This window comes from Coffea eugenioides, chromosome 2 (assembly GCF_003713205.1).
Source record: "Coffea eugenioides isolate CCC68of chromosome 2, Ceug_1.0, whole genome shotgun sequence".
Classification (NCBI taxonomy): Eukaryota; Viridiplantae; Streptophyta; class Magnoliopsida; order Gentianales; family Rubiaceae; genus Coffea; species Coffea eugenioides.
In genome coordinates, this window is record NC_040036.1 from 36,555,932 (window position 1) to 36,578,645 (window position 22,714).

The window sequence follows — 22,714 nt, forward strand, 5'->3', positions numbered from 1 at the left end:
TATTCCACATTTTGCTACAAACAAGATTAAGTATAAATTATCCCCATAAATCACAAAATCCATCAAAATTACTCTTTATACAGAATGCACATACTAAAACATTATCAACTAATCATTTTTAGTTATAATCATCAACTAAAAGGGCTCAAATAACAATTCAAACTACCTTTCCAATTTTATCCAAATATAGCAAATTAAAAATATAAACAATTAATAATCCATCAATTTGCTACATTTGAATATGTAAACATGCTTAAACAACCATAATAAGCATACTGGAGTCCAAAAATATTAACAAACATCATCAAAAATTTGAATTAGAAAATATCAGAAAACTCAGGAAATTGAAAAATATCAACTTCTAAAATACGAAGATTTGATGAAGAAACTTATCTCAATCTAGTGGAAGGATGTTTGGAGAAGAAAATTATGTAAAAAAACTCTATGAAAAACACCCCAATTGACCTCCAATTGGAGAAATTAAGAACCAAAACCATAGCCTCAAATTTTTTAAAAACCAATTTTTAGTTATTTTTCTTGGATTTCAATCGGTTACAAAGGTGAAAGGCTATATGATGATCAAAAGTGTTGGATTGATGATTTTTAGCAAAGACATAGAGTAAAAATGAATGTGTGTGAATTGTGTGTGTTGGTGGAGAGAAAACGCGAGTTGGAGAAGAGAAGAAGAATGAAGAATACAAGCTATGTTTTGCCTTTCAACTAACAAGTGCCCAAATACGCGACTTTAAGCCGCGTTTTGAAGGCATGGTTTTCTGTTGAAATTTCTCAAAAATGAATACGCGAATTAAATTCACATATTAAAGTCGCGTTTTATGTTAAACTTTGCAGAAAACAGTACGGGAGTTGGAGAACATGCGACTTAGAGTCGTGTTTTTCTAAATTTCTCGTATTGTTCTGTAAATTTTGCATCCTAGATTATTCTTTTGTCAAAATTCAATGCACGCACATGTAAAACGATCAAAATATGTATTTTACCCTTTTCTAACGTATCAAAAACAACTTTTACTTAAATTAAGGGGTTGAGTTCTTTGATCGAATTTTGTCTTTTTCACCTCATTTAGTCACCTTTGCTTCTATCTCCTAAATCTACAAAAGAAAACCAACAAGATAAGTCAAACACATAATTTAAACATAAAATCACATAAAATTAACATAAATAACAAAAATATTGGGTTGCCTCCCAATAAGCGTTTTTGTTTATAATCGTTGACTTGACTATTTTACCTCATTTTTTTAAAGAGACTTTGTTGATGAATAATCCACTATTTTAGGTCATGATGGATCATTAAAAAGTGGTTTAATAGCAAAAACTACATGTTCTAATGATGTGAAAGATGGAAGTGACATACCTATCTCAAATGTTTTATAGATATTACCTTGAATATGCACTGCCTGAGAACTCACCAAAAGAACGTCCACATGGATTTGAATAATGCCTTTAAAACCTATATTCTTAATACATTTCTCAAGAGGGTGAAAAATGAGTCGCTAAGGCTGACCTCTTGAGGTTCAAAGTTAGCTCCGAAGGTACTATGAAGTGAAATGGACATTTTCTCATTGAAACACAATTGAGATTCATCATTTTTATCAAAATGCAATCCACTTTTACTTGTAACATGCTCACCAGTCATGCTAGGGTCATAGTGCATATCATTAGAAGAAATAACTTCACACAACTCATGCAATTGGTCTTGTATTCTACTAAAGTGAGAAATTAATTCATTTAATCTTTCCTCAATTCTATCAAAACGGTAGGTGGTTGCATTAGCTAACCTTTCTATAACTAAATCAAATTGATTAGAAGAATTTTCTATAACTAGCTCCCAAGATGGATTAGAATCATTAACTAATGATTCACTTTCTAATTCCCAAGATAAAAGTGCATTAGCTAACCTTTCTATTGTCGATTCCCAAGATGGCTTAAATTCATATTGAACAAACTCGGATTAGTAATCATAAAAACATGAAGAATCACTATATGCACATTGATTATCCCAACCATACGTATAAGAATTACACCAATTAGGTCCATTTTGATCAAAATAAGGATTGTAATGCTCCAATTCATCATAATAACGTTCATTTTGTGCTTACCTACATGAATAAGTAGCATGATAACCTTTACACAAGTCACAAATCATATGATTATAATTAAAAGTATTAGCATTCCTCTTTTGTTCAATCTCATGCATAATGGTGTCTAATTGAACTTTTTAATGTTATAACATTATTATTATTATTATTTTAGTATAAGCAGGAGAACTCGAACCCGAGACCTCTAGCTTACACTCCCTCCCCCCGTACCACCCAACCCAACCCTCCCCCCTAATGTTATAACATTAAGTTTAGTCTTTAAATACCTTAAACTATTTTCGAAAGACATACATTCGGTAATTTCTTGGTTATCTCTATTCATGGAACTTTGGATGTAGTAACCATTCGCTACCAAACTTCCACTTCTTATGCATTGTCTGTCGATATTTTCTACTCTCCTTGAACCCCTAAACATGTTTTCAAAGTAACTCAAAAACACGTTTGGTCAAGAAGAATAGATGACTCTAAACATACAAAAAAACATAAACAAAGACTCAAAAAGGTACTAAAAACAACAAACACAAGAAAAATAAGTAAAAATATCTAAATTAATAAAGTTATTCTTAACATTGATATTGCCAAATCTTCCTCAACAACGGCGCCAAAAACTTGATGAGTGCAGAGTATACATATAACAATTAGTTCATTCACAATCAAGTTTTACATTTATAAAATTCTAAATACCCCACACGCGATTTTTTACAAGTATACAAGTCGTTTATTAAGCATAGGGTTATTAGGTATCGATCTCACGAGAAAAATTATCAATTACTGGTGGTTATCAAACTTCTTTATTATTTAGACTATAACAAGTACAAGAAATTAAATCTACACTATAAAAGTAACAAAAATACAATAGAAATCTCCTAGAGGTATGGAATTCCTTATAACTCTTGAAAATGACATTACCGGTTAAGTGAATGCTATTATTTTAGATAGTTATGGTGTAATTTCCCCATGTATGTGAAACCTACTATCGTAATGAATCAACTATACTTGTAATTAAGCCATACATACTCTTGTGGTTATGAAATTACATGAAACAAGTCACCAAAACCACAAAGGTACACATCTACTCTCGTGAGTGTATTCTCTAAGTTTATCACTTTCTTGAACTAGTGTTAAATTCCAATTCTCATTGCAAACTTAACACCTTAAAATTATCACAATTAATGGCCAGTTAATCGTGATTAGAAAAGCAAAAGTGATAAATAACTTGCTCAAAATAATATCATCAAATAACCAAATAAACATCACTAACAAGATATAGAAAGTTCATCCATAACTCTAGGCATAAACTTTAGCAAAACATAAAGAACAAGATCCAAACTTGTATTATAGTTAAACATGAAATCAAACACAAAAGAGAAAAGGATAGGAGAGAAGTTACCCTTGTCACATGAGCTTCAAACTCTCCATCTTTACTCTTCAAATTTTCATCCAAATCTAACTATAAATACAAGATGGCTAAATTACACTAACTATACTAATCTACCCTAACTAATGAACTAAAGAAATTCTAGTGAAGACTACATTTTTGGTGAGTTTCTCTAGCCTTCCAAAGTTGTGAAAATGGTCTTCAAAGGCTGCTATTTATAGAGAATTCAAGCTCAATGTGAGTTGCTTTTTGGTTGGCAAAGTTGGCTTTTGAACTCACCAAGAGTTGTTCTCTAAATTTCTACACTCTTCTTGGTCAGATACAGTCGAAATTCTGAATTATAGATGAGTTGGAAAGGTTGTGTGAATGCAAAACAAGTTGTAGAGCAAGTTACAACAGAAAAACTAGAATACGCGACTTATGTTTATCTCCTTTGTAGGTTTGCACTTTCTGAGCAGAATTCATTCTTGCTATATTTTTGGTCCAATATTCAACTGATATTTTCTTGATGATGAAGGCTGAAATAGCTCTTGTGCAAGCATGAAATTTTGTTGCCCTTTGAGTTGCTTTCCAATGCATCAAAAATCATGCAATTTGGAGCTGTATGAACCGAGAAATAACCAAAATACCCTCGAATGGTCAGAACTTTGTTTCAACTTTTGACAATGAAAATGCACTTATGTATTTCGACTTTTTGACTAGGAAATGACTAAATTGAACATTGATGTCTTCATACCAAATATAGATCTATCTCTTAACTTCAAAATGGTGTAAGAATCATCTCAATCCAATACTTGTAACTCAAGATATAGTCAAAATAACACAAGGTGCCAAAGATGGAAAACTTCCTTTAATTGCATTTCATCCCTTGCACAATGATATAGGGCAGACAAGATAACAATAAGCTACCTGCCCATTGATTCAAGTGCATATTTCTTTGCAAAGATACATATATTTGTCATTGATTAGATACGTTTGTTTGTCCTCCCTAAGAAGGCACCCATATTGAACACTGAAAATGAGAAACACATAAGACATGCTCAAAATTATCATATGGACCAGCAAACAATCCGAAATAATTATCTGTAATAAAATTATTCTTCTTGAACAGTTGATTTTAATCTTTTTATGCAATGGAGCCAAAAAAAAAGGAGCTTGCAAGAATACAAAAAATTTCCTAAAAGTAGAAATTTATGCCAAAGGAACAAACTGCTTGAGGAAACACAATCTCAACTCAAAAGAAAAAACCAGCCTGGCCAATTGATGCTTGAAAGAAATTCATACAATGTGAAAATTGGACACTTAAAGAATTCACAAAGTTACTTCAAAGATTCTGAAGAATGTATATTTGGTTGTTGCAATAGAATTTGTTTCTTCGTGTGCCCTCGTGCAACAATAATAAGTTGACCATCTAAAGAATATGTGGTAGCATTATTTAGTCGTGTATGCCTCAGGGTTTGCATCGAAGTAGGCCTTCATAGCCTTGAACATATCCAAGACATTTTCTTTTATAGCCTTGATTTTTTCTTTTCCGGCCTCAAATTGTTCTTTCGTAATTTGGGCATCACATTTGATTACTTCTTCATGTCAATACTCCAAAACTTTTTTTAGTCAATTCATAAAATGAACTACTGGACAAGTTATTCAAATCATGCAAGAATCCTTAACGAACTAATGAAAAGACAGTTGAAATGATGCAAGAGTCTAATGAAAAGGTAGTTCAAATCGTGTAGTAGTCCTCTTATATCAAGCAAATAATGAAAAGGTAGTTCAAATCATGTAGCAGTCCTCTTGTGTCGTGTCAAAATCTAATCAAGCGCATTCATTTAGGAATTTGCTAGAATGGAGTAGGCAAATTATATAATAAGTAAAGGGTATATTAGACGTCACAAAAAGGGAAGAAACACGATTATATTATTTAGTAGTAGATAGATAGATAGATAGATAGATAAAGTAGAACTCAAAATCTGTAGCTAATAGTGGAAATAGTAATATAAGGTATGTAAGAGTCAAGGAAAGCAAATGACAAGTACATGATAATTTTAGAGATAACCACAATCACCAAATTTTGTACCATAAGTGTTAGCTTCATGAGTAAAGGGTTATATTCTATATTGGTCTGAGAGATGGAGAAAGAGCGGTTAATATATAAGTAAAGGTCCAAGACCTAATAGCTTAAGCTTTTGAGTCAGAATTGAGTTCCTGACTTACATATTAGACTCTTTGGTGGACTCTCTCTCGAGATGTTTCCTCCTATCAAATTGGTATCAGAGTTTCAAGTTACGAGACTGGGTTACTCATGAGCAAGTGGATTGTTCTGGAAGTTGGACCTGTGAAAATTCTCTTCTTGATTTTGGACCGAAGTGCCAAGGAGTTTGGTTAGTGTTGGACCAAGTGCACCATAGTTTTGGTAGGGGGTCCGGTTGGTGTTAGACCAAGAAGCCAAGGGTTGGCAGGGGTCCACAATGCAGTTTGGATGTTGAAGAAGAGTGAGTCCATGATTGAGAGAAGAGGTGACCTTAAATGATAAGGTATACTTGCGTTGAGTATTAAAATGGGATCGACGAAGGGATTGTAAATTTGGGTTTAATGTGGGATTACTCATGAAGGGGGAGATTTCTTAGGTTCATGAGTAAATGGTTGTATCCCACATTGGTCCGAGAGATAGAGAAAGAACAGTTAATATGTAAGTAAGGGTTCAAAACCTAATGGCTTAAACTTTTGGATCAGAGTTGAGTTCCTAACTACATATTGAATTCTTTGGTGGATTCTTTCGAGATGTTTCCCCCTATCAATAAGTATATGGGATTATCGTCATATAATTTATAGTACTCTTCATATGCTTATCATTCACCAAAGTTTCTAATTATAATTTTGGTCCATTATTTGAAGCCTCAAGCATCCAAAAACATGCTTCTAATTTCACTTTTACCTTTATATAAGTGTTCATGATTAGGTTTGAGTACCTAATAGTTCAATTCTAATTCTTGCTAAAACTATTCTCAATTAAATTTAGTTTCCTTTCTATGTTTTATTTCACATTTCAAATATTGTTTACGACTCCATCATTGTTACTTCATCACTAACATGGTAATATTAAAATGTATTTTCAAACTTTAGGCTTGACGCCATGAAAATTATCTTGTGGGAAGATGTGGCGGTTAACGAAGGGTAATTTCTACAAGAAATCTCAAAAACCAACAATTGCAACAATGCAATTCCAACTATGTAAATACCAATGTAAAAAAAAAAGGCAAAAAAAGAAGAAAAACTTGTGTCATATATACAACTTAATATTTCAACATATTCTAAGAGAGTTTCAACTGTTGACAACTTTTATGTCAACTATACAAGTCAACCCAAATTGCAAGGAGGCGGCGAACTTCAAAAGTGGTATAATCACAAATTTTTCTAACTTTTGTATTCCCAAAAAACATTGAATGCTTTCAATTACCATACTCAAAACTTATACAGGATTACTTCAAAGAAAAGTGAAAATATTGAAGCCATGATTTTGAAGAACAAAATGAACTTAGCCAAGCACATTCAACTGAAACACATTATTCATCAATAACATTCATTGAAAGGGGTAAATTTATTCCCCTACGATTCTTTAATTTAGAAAATCCCTTCCAAAAAAACACATTAGCATATATCGTAAAAAAAATAACAATGTACCTTCTTCTTCAGCATGCTTTCTACATATTCAATGCAATTGTTAATGACATAGACAACAAAGTGGAACCATACTACAATGCTTGCAAAGAATGTAGATCAAAATTATGAACTTAGAAGAAGATGCACAATGCCCCAAATGTTACTATTCAGCAAAATATTCTACACCAAGTTTAGTCATTCAATTAATTTCATGATATAAAATCTTGAACTAAAAAAGAAAAAAAAGAACCACACAATTAACAACATTTTAACAATAGGTACAATATAAAGATAAGTCGCTGATGGACGTGACATAGCAACAATAATATTATTTGAGGATTTTGCTACTAGTTTAATTGGATGTCCAATTCAAAAATATATAGATAGTACTACATCTACCAAGGTAAGTTCCTTAAAATTATTATATTACAATTCTAAAGATGGCAACACTTATTAGTTATGTACATTTAATTCGAATCCATCTAATCTACAAAATTGAAAATTGAACAGGACAAGGGGAAATCAAAGTTGTATAGGAAAATGGTCACCACAAAGCAAAAGGAGTTCAAATTCCTCATTAAGTCGAACAAGATTGGTCAATCCTCTAATGGAAACCTATCAATGGTTGCAATTGCATTCAAGCAACTACCAAACATAGTAAGAGATGAAGACGCCGCTCCAGCTGTTGCATCTGAACAACATGCTCAGCAAAACACACTAAATAACAAAAAATCAAATGCAATCAAAATCGAAGATGATGTTCTAACACAATGCTTGAAAACCAAAAAAGGGACGGCAAGAAGTGATGCTTCAAGCTCAAAACTCAATTGAAAAAGAAAATAAAAGTAGTGAAAGATTAAACTACTGATGATTACTCTTTCTCCTTGTGTCCTTCTTATATTCAATAACGTTGATTTATATTGCTCACTTTTTAAAATTTTGTATCACCTTTTTTCCACCCTTACTTCTATTCCAAAATCTGCACTACAAAGGTAAATACATAAAAATAAAAAAAAAACATACATCGAGCGAACAATATAAAGTCCAATACAAAATAATGAAACTACATATTATACAACTACGTGCAATGCACATACATTATTACTAGTGTGTGTATATATATGTATGTATAAAAAAATATACAATTAACTTTGAATCTGCTAGGATTAACTTTTTTTCCCTTTCAAATAATGCTTTTAAAGCACAAAATGTATAGTAAATTTCTAAAGTACCTCGAAGAACACACAAAAAACATAGAAGTTGTGTTATTGTGCACATTACATAGATAAAAAAAGTTGTGGGGGATGATTCTGCAGAAATATAATCTAATACCCATATGTAATGATTGTGTTACCCAAAATTTTATTGGGCCAAATTTCATAGTTGGGAAATTACTACTAGAATTATACTCGTGTATGAGGTACTCAATCGATTTTCGCTATTTGAGCACACAACGTTGAGAAAGAAAAGACGGTAATAGAAAAGAAACATCAAACATAGGGGCCTACTAGGATGGTTTCTTTTCCATATGTTGTCTCTTTCCGGTTGTTTTTCCTTTAACATTCCGTCCTTTCCATAAAGATAGTAAAGATACTATTGCTTTCTGAGTATTTCTGACTAATCAATATCCTACGAGCCCAGGATGTAATCTTCAAAGCCAGATCAACAGGTCGAATATCCTATTTTATCTGAGCCATCATTTAATCAAAATTTGCCATGTGCTCAGATCGCATTTTTATAGCTCTGATAATAATTAAGTTCAGCGGTTGAGACCCCTAGAAATAAGGAATTAGAGGTTCCGAGTTCTCAGTTACCATGTGCTTAGATTGCATTTTTATAGTTCTAATAATTAAGTTCAGTGGTTGAGGCCCAACATTTTTTTATAGTTCTGATAATTAAGCTCAGCAATTGAGGCTCTAGAAATTAGATATTTTGAATTCTATTCCCTAGCACAATCCCTACTTCTTAAATCTCATTCCTCTACTACAAAAAAAAAAAAAATCTAATGTGCATACCAATTTTTTCTTCTCGCCTCCATTTGCTCTCGTTTGGGCCGTATGTTAGTCATAGTCGCACCTTCTAGCGTATACACAGATAGGATTGTAGATACTAAACTAACGAATATAGGCAATTAAAAATGTACAAATTTTTTTTTCTTTTAAAGATTAAGTTTGGGTGATTTTGGCTCTAGTCATCATCATGGGCATATTTCCACAACCATAGATCCTGTAAGTATAAATTACCCTCTCATTTTAGTAAATAAAAATTTTTGTTTTTCACTATTAAAATATTATGTTAATTTACATCCCTTACAAATTCAAATTAGCAAAATTTGGTTCCACCATAAGTTTCTGACCATTTTTTAGTCTGAAATCACGATGTGACACATATCCAATCATTTTTTATGCATAAAAAGATCATATCTCACTTTTTAATGGTTAAAATGAGTACGGATTGGGTCCGATTCCAATTTTTAAGGAGAAAAATGAATACAATTCGGGTCAAATCATACATTTTTAGAGGTAAAAATGAATATGGATCGGGTAATTTGTTTAACTACAAATAGGATCTAATTTGTTTACTCCTAAACAAATGACTATGTGTGGGTCACGTGATGGATTCAATATAAAAAGTGATAAAAATTTAGGTTGGAATCAAAATTTACTAATTTAATTTTGTAAGGAACGAAAAGTTACTATTTTAAAATGAAGGACGAAAAAATTCATTTGACGAAATGTAAAGGCTGTTTTGAATAATTACTCCTTTGCAAAAATACTACACTTATTTCATTTGCATATTGCATATATTTCATTTGCTTATTGCGGTAAAATTACATTTGGTGGACTTTAGAATCCAAAAAATTCCACTAAAGAACTAAAGGAAAGAGGAACAAATCAACAGTATAATATCAATAATATTATAAGAACAAACTTATTATACTTTCACTCTTTTCAACTGATGATAACAATAAGACCATATTTATAGACTAGATAACTTGGTAAACAAGTCTTGCACTCACAAGAAATTTTCTAATAAAAGTACTAATTCCTAAATAATAAAACTACCATAACTTAATCCAATAGAATTACTAAAACCTTAACTTAACTAAAACGCTGCAAAATAATAATATGATAATTTTTATTTTTGAGCTTTGATTTATTATGCGGACATGGATTGCCAGTTGAATGATCAAAGGAATGACGTTGTTGTGCCACTACAAGTCAATTTTTTTTTCCCTATTTTGTATGGGACTTCGAAAGGCATTGCCTACTTTGCTGTCTTGTAAACAGTCAAATCAGATTTCTCAGTCGTTTGAGAAGGATGGAATGTGTATTTAAGTCATGAGCACAAATGAATCCAACCCACAGATAATATTGAAATAGCAGACTAACGAGCTAGCTCTGCAGATTTTGACACCATGTTGAAACAGAAACAGAGGAGTCTTGTGTATGTTACTGATGCTCTCCTGATTCTGGTACTTGTGGTGCTAATGCTGTTGCAATTTCAGAATGTAATGGTACTAGCCAGAGTGGAGAACCATACAAGATCAGACTTCCCATCTGACTTTGTTTTTGGTGCTGGCACTTCCTCATATCAAGTTAATACTCTCTCTAGTTCTTTTTCTTGTACATGATTATATACATAGCAGTGACATGAACTTGGTAAACTAATCAACATATGCATATATATAGGTAGAGGGGCCTGCTCTTGAAGATGGAAGGACTCCTAGCATTTGGGATACCTTTGTCCATGCCAATAAGTGTATGTGTCTCTTGATTTTTTATTTTTTATTTTTTGCTGTAAATTTTATTTTTTATGTATATAAATTAAAGCTTTACTCTTGAAACGATCAGGTCTTTCTAATGGAGCCAATGGAAACATAGCATGTGATCAGTACCACAAATACAAGGTAAATATATCTTTCCTGCCCTTTTGCTTTCTGGCATACTGATGAAATTGTGACTTCAATAACTTAGTTCAACGAATGTCGCAAATTGGTGACAGTTAATGCTTATAATATCCCAAATTGAATTTTGTGTAATGGAGATCAAAATTTTGAGGGATGTGTGGCCGAACAGTGCACATGTACACACTTGTTTTTGTTTTGTGATAATTTCAATAAACCTCCCCTGACATTTCTCATAATATCACTTAGCACCTTTTAGATTTTTAAAATCTCATCTACGCCCCTTGAATTGACATTTTTTGTAACATTTTAGTCCCTTTGGAGAAAATGCAAGAAAGATAAAATTTGTGTTCCGATACTACCCTTATGTTGTCCTACATATGAATCTTACAACTACAATAACAAAATAAAATAAGGTTAAAATGTAAAAAGACGAAAATATGAGTGATTATAAAGGCAATAACGAGTAACTTTTTGGATATGCAACAACTATTATCTAGTATAATGAATGATGTTTTAACCCAAAAAGAAAAGGATATTCCTACACACACACACACACACATATATAATATACATATATATATGTATATCTATGTGTATATGCATACATATATAATACATATATACACACATACATAGATATACGTATATATGTGTGTATATATATGGTTATTAGAACATTTTTTGATTAATTTTTAATTTTGACTTATTCATAAATTTTTTCCATAAGTAGGATTTATATTACAAACCACACATTTGAAATGATTATGTTAATTTTCAATACAACTTAAATTACATCATGTATCAAGACATATTTCTTAAAAAAATTTCTTAATTTCCTTATAATTATCCCACAAAATTTTTCATTATAAATGTAAAAAATATTAGTTGTGATAAATGCAATAACGAGTAATTTTCTAGATATATAATAACTATTACCTACTGTAATGAATGATGTTTTAACCTAAAAAAAAAAAGATATTCATAGATACATATTTGGTCATTAGTTCATGTTTGATTAATTTTTTAAATTATGACTTATTTAAAATTTTTTTCTATAAGTAGGATTTATATTACAAACCACACGTATGAAATGATTATTTTAATTTTCATTAAATTTAAATTACATCATATATCAAGAAATATTTCTTAAAAAAATTCTTGACTTTGTTATAATTATCCCACAAAATTTTTCAAGATGTTAATCACTTACCAAAATCCTTCTAAATAATTAACTTTGACTACATTTAATTTATCTAAGTCCTTTGGTGTCCCATCACCTGATGTTAACCACTTATCAAAATCCTTCTAAGTGATGACTTTGACTATATATAATTATCCACGTACCACTTCGATACAGAGAAATATGGACCAATATTAAATAATGATTTGGTTATTTTTTACCTACATTGTTTATTTAAATATTCTTCTTTGTTTTGACTTTTAGTTAAATAGTTATTAAGAGTGCAAGGGTAATGTTATTAATTTGTGACTTTTCATAGGGATACTTCGTCTTCTCAAGCTCATAGGGGAAGTAAGTGAGATTTTAAAATCTTAGGGGAGATCAGTGATATTATGAGAAGTCTTACAAGAAGTTTCCGAAATTATCCCTTGTGTTAAAATTATCTACTCTGATTGTGTTAATATCGACATTATTTTTTTTAATTACCCCTTGTGTTAAAAATATCTCACTTATTGTGTTAATATCGACATTCTTTTTTTAATTTTATACGTATATATATATATATGTATGTATGAGCGATACACTTACATACAAAGTAATTCTTTCAGTAACCATCTAGATTGCCTTTTTTCTACAATTCTTTTCTTAAAGATGGTGTGCTTTTTATAACACTAATAGAGGTAGGTTGCATTACTCCATTTCTCTCATAACAAAGAACTAACAATGACACAAAGATTCGAGTCAAGGCTAAGGTGTCCTTTATACGACTAGAAAATAGGGAAACCAAGATCCTAGAAATAGGGGGTCAAACTCTAATAGTACAAGAATTACAGCAATAGTAGAGTTTAAAATTAATAAACACATTTATTAATTTTTTTCATATGTTAAATATGCTTTCAAATCTAAATTGTGCTTAAAATTTGTAGTGAAAATTACCTTTGAATTAACATCCATATTTAACTTTCAGTAGATCTAACACTCTTATAAAGGGTAATGATTATGAATTTTAAAATTTTTCAGAGTGGTAATATATGATGGGAAAGAGAATTCTAAAAATTTTAAGCGGAGCAAATAAGAAACAATTTTAAAATTTTCTAAATTTTCTATGCTAAAACATATTTTTTACAAAATTGACCTCAGCTACATGTGGGTCCGCCATTGCGACTAGGATCAACTAGTCTGATCCACTATATTATTTGAGCCATTATAAAATAAGGTGCCATGTGTCAAATTCTAGATTTGTAGAGTTTTAAATAAAGTTGAGTGGGCATGAACCTTTTTATTTTTTCCTTGGTGTTTATAGATTTGCTTGCAAATCTAGGGCATGATTTAAAATATACTAATACAATTAATGCAATGTATAAAATATGATTTTTAATGAAAATCCTAACACCGTTTTTCGCATTTTGCATTTTAGTATCTACACTTGGTTTTTAGTAATGCTGCAATTGCACCGATATTTGTAATAAATTCCAAGCGCGTACCTAAACTAGCCTACAATTATATGATCAATACGAATATATTCAAATTCAATAACATTAAAATTAATCCATGAATTAAGCGATATTATAACTTGCTCATAAATATTGGGATAAACACCAACGCATCCTAGATAGTAAAATCTTGTAATTATACTCATATAATAAACTAACTTTCATACGTATAATTCAAAAAAACTTCTATATTGCGTATATTTTAAAAATACTTTAAAAAACACACGTATTTTTTTTCCCAATTCCAAGAACTCAGATAGAATCAATATCATTGGCGTATTGTACTTCACAAATTATACTTCAAGTGGAAAAGTTTTAAAATTTCTTTATAGATAATGGCATATCTTTCTAATTATATAGAAAATAACAATGATATATATATATATATATATAAGTTTTATAGATTTATGCAAATAAATCTAATAAGCTTATAAATTTTTAATTTATTTAATGTCTCATGTACAAAGATGAGAGTAAAAATTAGTGTTAATGTAGTAGAATCCTTGAAAATTATAGTAATTTCATCTCTATCTTTAGTTCCATAACTTTCGAATATATTCATATTATTCAAAATCAATTTATATGTCTCGTATTTTTTGCACTGTACTGTTAACAGTAGTCATTGATTGAAAACATACGTATAATGTGTATATAAAATATTCCCTACTATACCCTTCCACTATTTTACTACATACGCGCACTCAACAAAACTAAACTCGCATATACTACATTGCCAATGTACATAAAATTAATCCAAATACTATGGCTCCGTTTGGATTAGCTATTTTTGGGGTTGTTTTTCAAAAACAGCACTGTAGCATTTCGTTTTTGAAATACAAGTCCGTTTGGATTAGTTGTTTTTTAGGTTGTTTTTCAAAAACTATATGAAAAACTTTTACTATAGATGTTTTTTGGATTATTTTTAGAGGTATTTTTAAAACATATTTTTGGGTATTTTTATAATTTTATTTTTACATACATTAATGCATTTATAATACATTTATAAATATTTATTTATAAATGTATAAGTGTATATTATTATAAATGTATAAATTATAAATGAATATTATATAAATGTATAAATTATAATTTATAATTTTATAATTTTATATAAATATACATTTATGGATTTATAATACATTTATAAATATTTATAAATAAATATATTTGTGTATTTATATAAAAATATATAAATGTATTATATATAAATATATTTATAAATGTAAAAGTGTATATTATTATAAATGTATAAATTACAAATGAATATTATATAAATGTATAAATTATAATTTTATTAATATATATTAATATTATGTATAAATGTATTAATATAATTAATATAAATGTACAAATGTATTAATATTATGTATAAATATAAAATTAATATTATGTATATTAATATAAATGTATTATATTATGTATAATACATAATATAAATGTATATTATAAATATACATTAATATATATATTATGTATAAATGTACATTTATATAATTGTATAATATATATTATATTATATATAATTTATATAATATATAAGATTCATAGAAATTTATTATAAATATGTAAAAATATTTTTAAAGTAAAATAAAATATTTATAATATGTAAAAATAAATATATAAATATTTAATATATATAATATACATTAATATTAATTATAAATATTATAATATTATAAATATGGTGTTTATATAATATTTCAATTTGTAATATTTATTGTGTATTTCATTATATAAATATTCATACAATATATAAATATATAATATATAATTTTCAATTTGTATAATATACATAATATTGTATATACATAATATAATATATTATACATAATATACATTATTACATTATTAAATATTATGTATATTATATATTATACCTAACATTATTATACATTATTATACACAATAATGTACATAATAATATTATACATTAATAATGTATATATTATAATATAATGTACATAATATATTATGTATAAATATTTACACATTTATGTATACAATATTACATATTATGTATATTATATTATGTATATTATAATATATTATGTATAATATTAATGTATATAAATATTTATATAATATATAATATATATAATTTTCAATTTGTATATTTCAATTTATATTAATATAATATATACATATAATATACATAATTGAAATATACATATGTAGTTGTTTTTGATATAATGTTTGGATATGGTGTTTTTGGAGTTGTTTTGGAAATACACATTTACTGTATATGTGTTTCATTTGCATACTACTAGCTAGCAAGCAAGATTACTTGTTTTACTTGGTCAATCACGTTTGGCGGACAGCCGGCCGAATGATGTGTGGAATGACGCCTTCACTACAAGTCAAGTTTTTCCTTGTTTTTATATTTAGAAATTGAAGAGCCGTTGCCCACTCTGCCGCCCAGTAAAGAGCAAACACTAAGCAGCTAAACAAGATTTCTTGTAATTTGATAATATTGGAATGTGTGTTTAAGTAATCAATGCAGATGAATCAAGCCCAACAATAATATAGAAAGTAGCAGAGTAACAATCTCTGCAGATTTTGACACCATGTTGAAACAGAATCAGAGGAGTCTTGGGTATTTTACTTCCGTTCCTCTGATTCTAGTATTTGTGGTGCTAATTTTGTTGCAGTTTCACAATGTAATGGTAGTAGCTGGACTGGAGAACTATACAAGATCAGACTTCCCAGCTGACTTCGTTTTTGGCGCTGGCACTTCTGCATATCAAGTTAACACTCTCTTTCTATCTGTTTCTTTTTCTTGCATGTGACTGTATACATAACATTGATATGAAAATAACAGATTAACAATCATATAGGTAGAGGGAGCAGCTTTTGAAGATGGAAGGACTCCTAGCACTTGGGATACTTTTGCTCATGCCAATAAAGGTTAAGTTTTCTTGAAAGAAATTCTTTGTTGTTCCGCTCTCACTCTCTCTCTCTCTCTCTCTCTCTCTCCTGGCAAGTAAAGCTTTACTGTTGAATAAAATTTTCAGGTTTTTCTAATGGAGCCATTGGAGACATCGCATGTGATCAGTATCACAACTATAAGGTAGACATTTCTTTCCAGCCTTTTGGCTTTTTGCAATATAGTGATGAAATAGTTCAACTAATGATCCCAAATTGGTATTCAGTTTATTTTCCCAAAATGAATTTTGTGGAGCGGAGATTGAAAGTCGAAAAAATTTTACAATTCTGACGGACTGGCGGGTGAACAGTGCACTTATACACCCCTGTTGTAATAGTATCTACACTTATTAATATCAGCATCCATTATTCTGTTAGTTTCTACATTCTCTCACACAATTGGAACTACAACTGCTAAGGTACCTGATTCCCCAAATTATGCGGAGAGGATTAGCTATTGGTTAGCCTGCCGTGAAATTGATTATCAATCAGATGATTTTTGTGGTGACAAATGATAATTGGTCATATATGAATGTGAATTTTGTTGTAGTAAAAATTTGACACAACAGAAGCTTTAAGTGATTCAATTTTTCCAACTTGTAGCAGATTGTAACACTTGGCCCAGAAGTATTGAGATAAAATTCTTAGATGTATACCAAAAGTAACTAATGCTAGTATTGGAAAATGAATTGAGTTCGTATCTATATTATTTCCCTTTTCCTACCAAATTGAAGACTGGAATCTAAAGCGGTTCTCAACTTAGTATCTATGATTTACTATTGCATACTAATAACTGTAATCTTCAAGCCTTGCGAATAATAGCTTTTGCTGATAAGCAATGAAATAGTCACCAGCAGCGTAGGTGCACATTACTTGAAAATTATGCAACCAAACACAAATTTATTAAGAAAAATAAAACAACCTGCTTCCACCATCAGCAGCTGCCACCATCACTGCTTATCAGACTAAATGTTCACCCCCTCAGGCTATTCCTGATTCCATCCAGTAGTAACTCTAAACATTCTGCTGTAGTACATGATTCTGCTCCAGTAGCCCGCTACTTGAATGTATATGCTGGTTAAGAGATAGTACATTATGAGATATTTGGATCTCAAATAGCCTGCTATTTGATTCTTTCTACAATTAGCACAATATATGTGGATGGCAAGTGATAAAATCATGTCTTATCTTGTTAAAATTAGGACGCAGTCCACTTTAAGAAATTTATCTGTTTCAGGAAGATGTCCAACGCATGGTTGACACAGGTTTGGAGGCTTACAGATTCTCTATTTCCTGGCCGAGACTTATTCCTAGTATGTTTAGTTCTATTATATTACCTACATATGACCATTGCACATTTTATTCCTTTGTTCTCATACTTGGTTTCCTTTTTTATCTTTTCAGATGGAAGAGGTCATGTCAACCCCAAGGGTTTAGAATATTACAACAATCTCATCAATGAACTCCTCATGCATGGTAAGCTTTTTCTGTTCAATAACTATGCACTTGATAGGCAATCTGTGAGTGTGAAATCTTGCCTAAATGAGATAATATCAGATCAAACATCTATCTCACAAAATCATGGACATTTAAACGTCCAAAATGCTTTTGTCAATCGATCTATCCATGTTTCTTTTCATCTCAACACATTTATGTTTGTAACACTTTTGCTGTCTGATGACACACAGGAATTCAACCACATGTCACACTGTTTCACTTTGATAGCCCTCAAGTTCTTGAAGATGAATATGGGGGATGGCTTAGTCGGAAAATGGTGTAAGCATTTGATATCTGTTATTTTGATCCATTCATACTTAAGCTTGTTCAATACTTGGTTTCCATTGTGAAGTATATATAGTTGTTACATGGTTAAATTTAAAGAATCATTCATCTGTGACTTCAGGAGAGACTTTACTGCCTTTGCTGATGTATGCTTCAAGGAATTTGGAGACAGGGTTTTGCACTGGACTACCTTAAATGAGGCCAATATATTTGCCATTGGCGGTTATGATAATGGAATTAGTCCCCCAGGGCGCTGCTCTCTGCCATTTGGACTGATGTGTACCGAGGGTAATTCCTCAACTGAGCCATATATTGCTGGTCATAACTTGCTGCTGGCACATTCATCTGTTGTGAAACTATATCACACAAAGTATAAGGTACTACCATGACATCTTATTTCATAATTTTCTAACATAATCTGGTGTTTTGCGTCTGGATAGTGCCACTACAATGATGAAAATTTAATTTGGCACTAGAGTTAGTGACCTCTTGGTTTTTGAAAAATTCATAGTCCAACCACATACATCTCTGGATGAACCGCGGTGACTCCGCGAATCCTGTCATAGATGGAAGAACTACTAACTAGGGTTGCAAATGGTATTTGCTTTTCTAGTTTAATTGTCAATATTGACGTTTTATCTTACCCATTTATCGTACTTCTCATAGTATATAGTTGTATCACATAGTACAATCCTTGTCTCTTAGCTATTTTGAGTCATTTGGGCTACAATCTGAATTTTATCTAGTCATTTGCTTTGGAAGAGTTGCAGTTCCAAATATATCTGTGACCTATTTTTATTTTAATCATGCATATAACAATTTACTTTAAGTTGGAATGTCAACGTTCAGTCTGTTTGCATATGTCTCGTAGGAAAAAAAAAACCTAGTTCAGCACGGGATTTTACTGAAAGAACAGAAGAATATGTTGGACTATAGATTAAATACTCCAAAGGTTGCCACTAGGGATTGACAAAAAGGTAGCATAGTATATAGTTGGGAACGGAAGGCCAATCCTATGGGTAAGCCCCCTTCGGTCATTCTTTCCGGGTACAGTGCAACCTGATGAACGAGTTCCCACCTTTCATCTGCTAAAGAAGAATAGGACGATAAGGCATTGACATTTCTCTTTGAAATTCTCATTGGTAGTTCCATTTCTTGATCTTAATATCTGCGGAAATATTATGGCAAGTAAGTTGAATAACAGAAATTTATGCCCGTTTGCAGGCCATTCAACATGGTTTTGTGGGACTAAACCTCTTGGCTCCTTGGTTTTCTCCATATTCTAATGCTACAGAAGATGTAATTGCAACTCAAAGAGCCATTGATTTTTACCTCGGTTGGTGAGTTATGAATTTTTGGTGGATAAGTACCATTGCATATCATCATCCCTAACAAATAGCAAGATGCTTTCTTTGCTTTGCTACTTGAAGCAAAAAGATGAGCTTATATTATGGTTTATCCACAATTCCACTGCAGGTTCCTCCATCCATTGGTTTTCGGAGACTATCCTGACATTGTAAAGAAGAATGCTGGCAAGAGGATTCCAGCCCTTACTCCGCGTGAATCTAAGCTAATTAAGGGCTCATTTGACTTTATAGCGTTGAATTATTATTTCATATTCTATGTCAGGGACAATCCTAGCAGCCTTAATATGAATATCAGGGACATAACTGCTGATATGGCACTAAACATCTTCTGTATGTATTCATTTATTGTGGGCTTGAATTACTTTTTGCTCATTGAATTCCATTCAGCCTAGTGAATCAACTAGTCACATCCTATTGCTAACCCATCATGTTTGTTCTCTGTTACTTAGTTCTTGAGAACTTGTGTACAGCCTTAGTTTCATCTTTAAGTGTCTGTACTCTGTAATGCTTAATTTCTCAAAATCTAGATCTCTGTGATGACTTTTTTGGTCCTATAGATTTTGTGATTGAGTTGAACTAATTTCTGTATCCGTTTTTGGTTTTCTTCAGTTGAGCCAGAAGATGCACCACAGAATGAGGTGAGGTTAAGAGTTTAATTTCTTGATATTCTGTCCATCATTTTCGATCACTATTATTAACCATCTTGTTTGGCACAGAATGAACTTGAAGCATCCGGTCTTTTTGCACTTTTGGAGTATATCAAGAAAGTTTATGCCAATCCACCTATTTACGTCCAAGAAAATGGTTCTCTCTCTCTCTCTCTCACACACACACACACAACACACAAACAGACATATACACAGTTTCAGCATATTTGTCTCTGCTACTTTGCGTGGTACCAACGTCCTGATTCAATCAAGTGCTCAACATGGTACTGCATCTTTTTTTTTTTTAATCAAGAATGACGAATGAAGCAATAACTTTAACAAGAAATCTGCCAACCTAATCAAACACCATCAACTAGCCCAAAAAAAAAAAGAAAGAAAAAATAGCCTCATCAGCTATGATGCTCGAGAATTTTCATTTCCATTCGGAATATGTATGCATGGTTGCAACTGCCAACTCTATAAGGTTCAGCTACCAAACATGCAATGCTTTTCTACTCATGCATTTTTTTTTTCCTTTGCTGCTAAGCTCTGCTTTAATTTGTAACTTTCTCCTGATCAAATTATTATCAGTAGATGTTTGAACAAAGATATATAGCATGTGTTTCTTTCTCTCTGATTCTTTTTAACCACGATCGCAAAACAGTTTTAGAATCTCTTTGGATGACTGGTCTTGATAGGTGTAGGAACCAAGCGCAATGGAACACTAATCGACACACCAAGGGTGCAATATATGCGTTTATGTATCGGGACTTTACTCGATGCTATAAAGTAAGCAGCCACACATATATCACATCTACTTTTTTTTTTCTGTCTACTGCTTTACATCTTACTGCATAAATGACTCTTTCTTGCAATTTCACTACTTCACATTGCTGACCTGTTCTGTTCTTTCACCTTGAAATATTGGAAGAAATGGATCAAACACCAAAGGCTACTTCGTATGGTCTTTCTTAGATGTTTTTGAGTTACTTGGTGGCTATCAGACAGCTTATGGCCTGTACTACGTTGATTTGGATGACAAGCAATTGAGAAGATACCCAAAGCTCTCTGCACATTGGTACTCCAATTTCCTCAAGGGAAGAAGCATCAAGCCTGATGAGATTCTTGTTGTTGATAACGAAACCATTGTTTCTTCAACGTCAATATTATCTGATCACTAATCCATATTTTTAGTCATTTCTCTCTTTCTTATGACTGTCTCAAATCAACTTGTGGTCATTGTGATCTCTGTTGAGATTCTGCACAAGACATCTTGTCATATTGCTCAAAATCCATTACAGGGTTTTTGAATCTGTTTCATTGCACCATTAAATCTTCTACGAATCAAAGCAAGAATCATAGTCTAGTTGCTAATTTTGGATAATCTATTTGGATCTGCTTTGTTCACAAGGCATTCAATATTGGGGCAGATGCAATTAAGATTTGGATGATTTCTTTTAGAAGTTGGAATACGTGTATAGACGTAGTTGTGTTCATTTATTGATTTTATGTACAATATATCTATGTTAATGTACACCAGATCATGTAAAATATACAACAATCGGACAACCACACAAAAACCTCAACTGTACTTGCCCCACACCCACAAGAATGTCAGAGGAAAATGCACAATTTGTAAAGCTCTCCTGAGAGGATGTGCTGTATTGGTTTAATTCCCCTACCAACTGCCAAGTACTAAACACTTTGGACTCCTCATTCAACAAATACCTACTGATTGATTGAACAATCCAGAGGCCGTTGATTCTCTCTGCAATAAATAGTGGAAATATGCAATTCACACTGGATTGTCATGAATTTCACACTTTGCTGCAAGGGACTACCTATCTTTTTAGGCAGGTTACATTTTCAAAGCAGTTCCTGCCTGAAAATGGATATATTGGCATACAGCTTATTTAAGATACAATGTCAAATGTTAAGAGTATGTTACTGGTCTATGTTAAGCCAAAGTATATATTTTTGGTTTCTGTCCAAATGACCCAAACTACATTAGTTTGGGTGAGCTGATCTTAGCTTCTCATTAGTTTAACAGTTAACAGTGTGCAAGAATGATTCTTTTGTGCTTCTGAATCTTGTTACTTGGCAAATAAGTGTTCTTGCAGGAGGATTTTTGAGAGCTCTAGTTCCTGTATTTGATTGCAAATGTACATTTCAGTTTCTAGACACTGCAGTTTTCAATATATGCTCAATATTCCTTTTGTATCCTTGCATGCATCAGTTTACAATTCTTCTTTTGTATTTTTAA

At 31.2% G+C, this 22,714-nt stretch overlaps 2 protein-coding genes across 2 annotated transcripts; both read left to right on the forward strand.

The window, feature by feature from the left end:
• The first annotated feature begins 10,568 nt into the window (after nt 1-10,568).
• On the forward strand, nt 10,569-17,737 carry LOC113759620 (beta-glucosidase 8-like). The gene is made up of 7 exons (XM_027302201.1): nt 10,569-10,748; nt 10,843-10,912; nt 11,005-11,060; nt 16,382-16,477; nt 16,568-16,637; nt 16,745-16,800; nt 17,594-17,737. The coding sequence occupies exons 1-7, from the start codon at nt 10,569-10,571 to the stop codon at nt 17,735-17,737; spliced, it is 672 nt and encodes a 223-aa protein (XP_027158002.1).
• Nucleotides 17,738-17,892: 155 nt separating this feature from the next.
• LOC113759621 (cyanidin 3-O-glucoside 7-O-glucosyltransferase (acyl-glucose)-like) lies at nt 17,893-21,632 on the forward strand. The gene is made up of 10 exons (XM_027302203.1): nt 17,893-17,968; nt 18,060-18,131; nt 18,344-18,431; nt 18,559-18,814; nt 19,662-19,777; nt 19,914-20,134; nt 20,414-20,442; nt 20,521-20,608; nt 21,150-21,240; nt 21,383-21,632. The coding sequence occupies exons 1-10, from the start codon at nt 17,908-17,910 to the stop codon at nt 21,630-21,632; spliced, it is 1,272 nt and encodes a 423-aa protein (XP_027158004.1). The 5' UTR covers nt 17,893-17,907.
• The last annotated feature ends 1,082 nt before the right edge of the window (nt 21,633-22,714 follow it).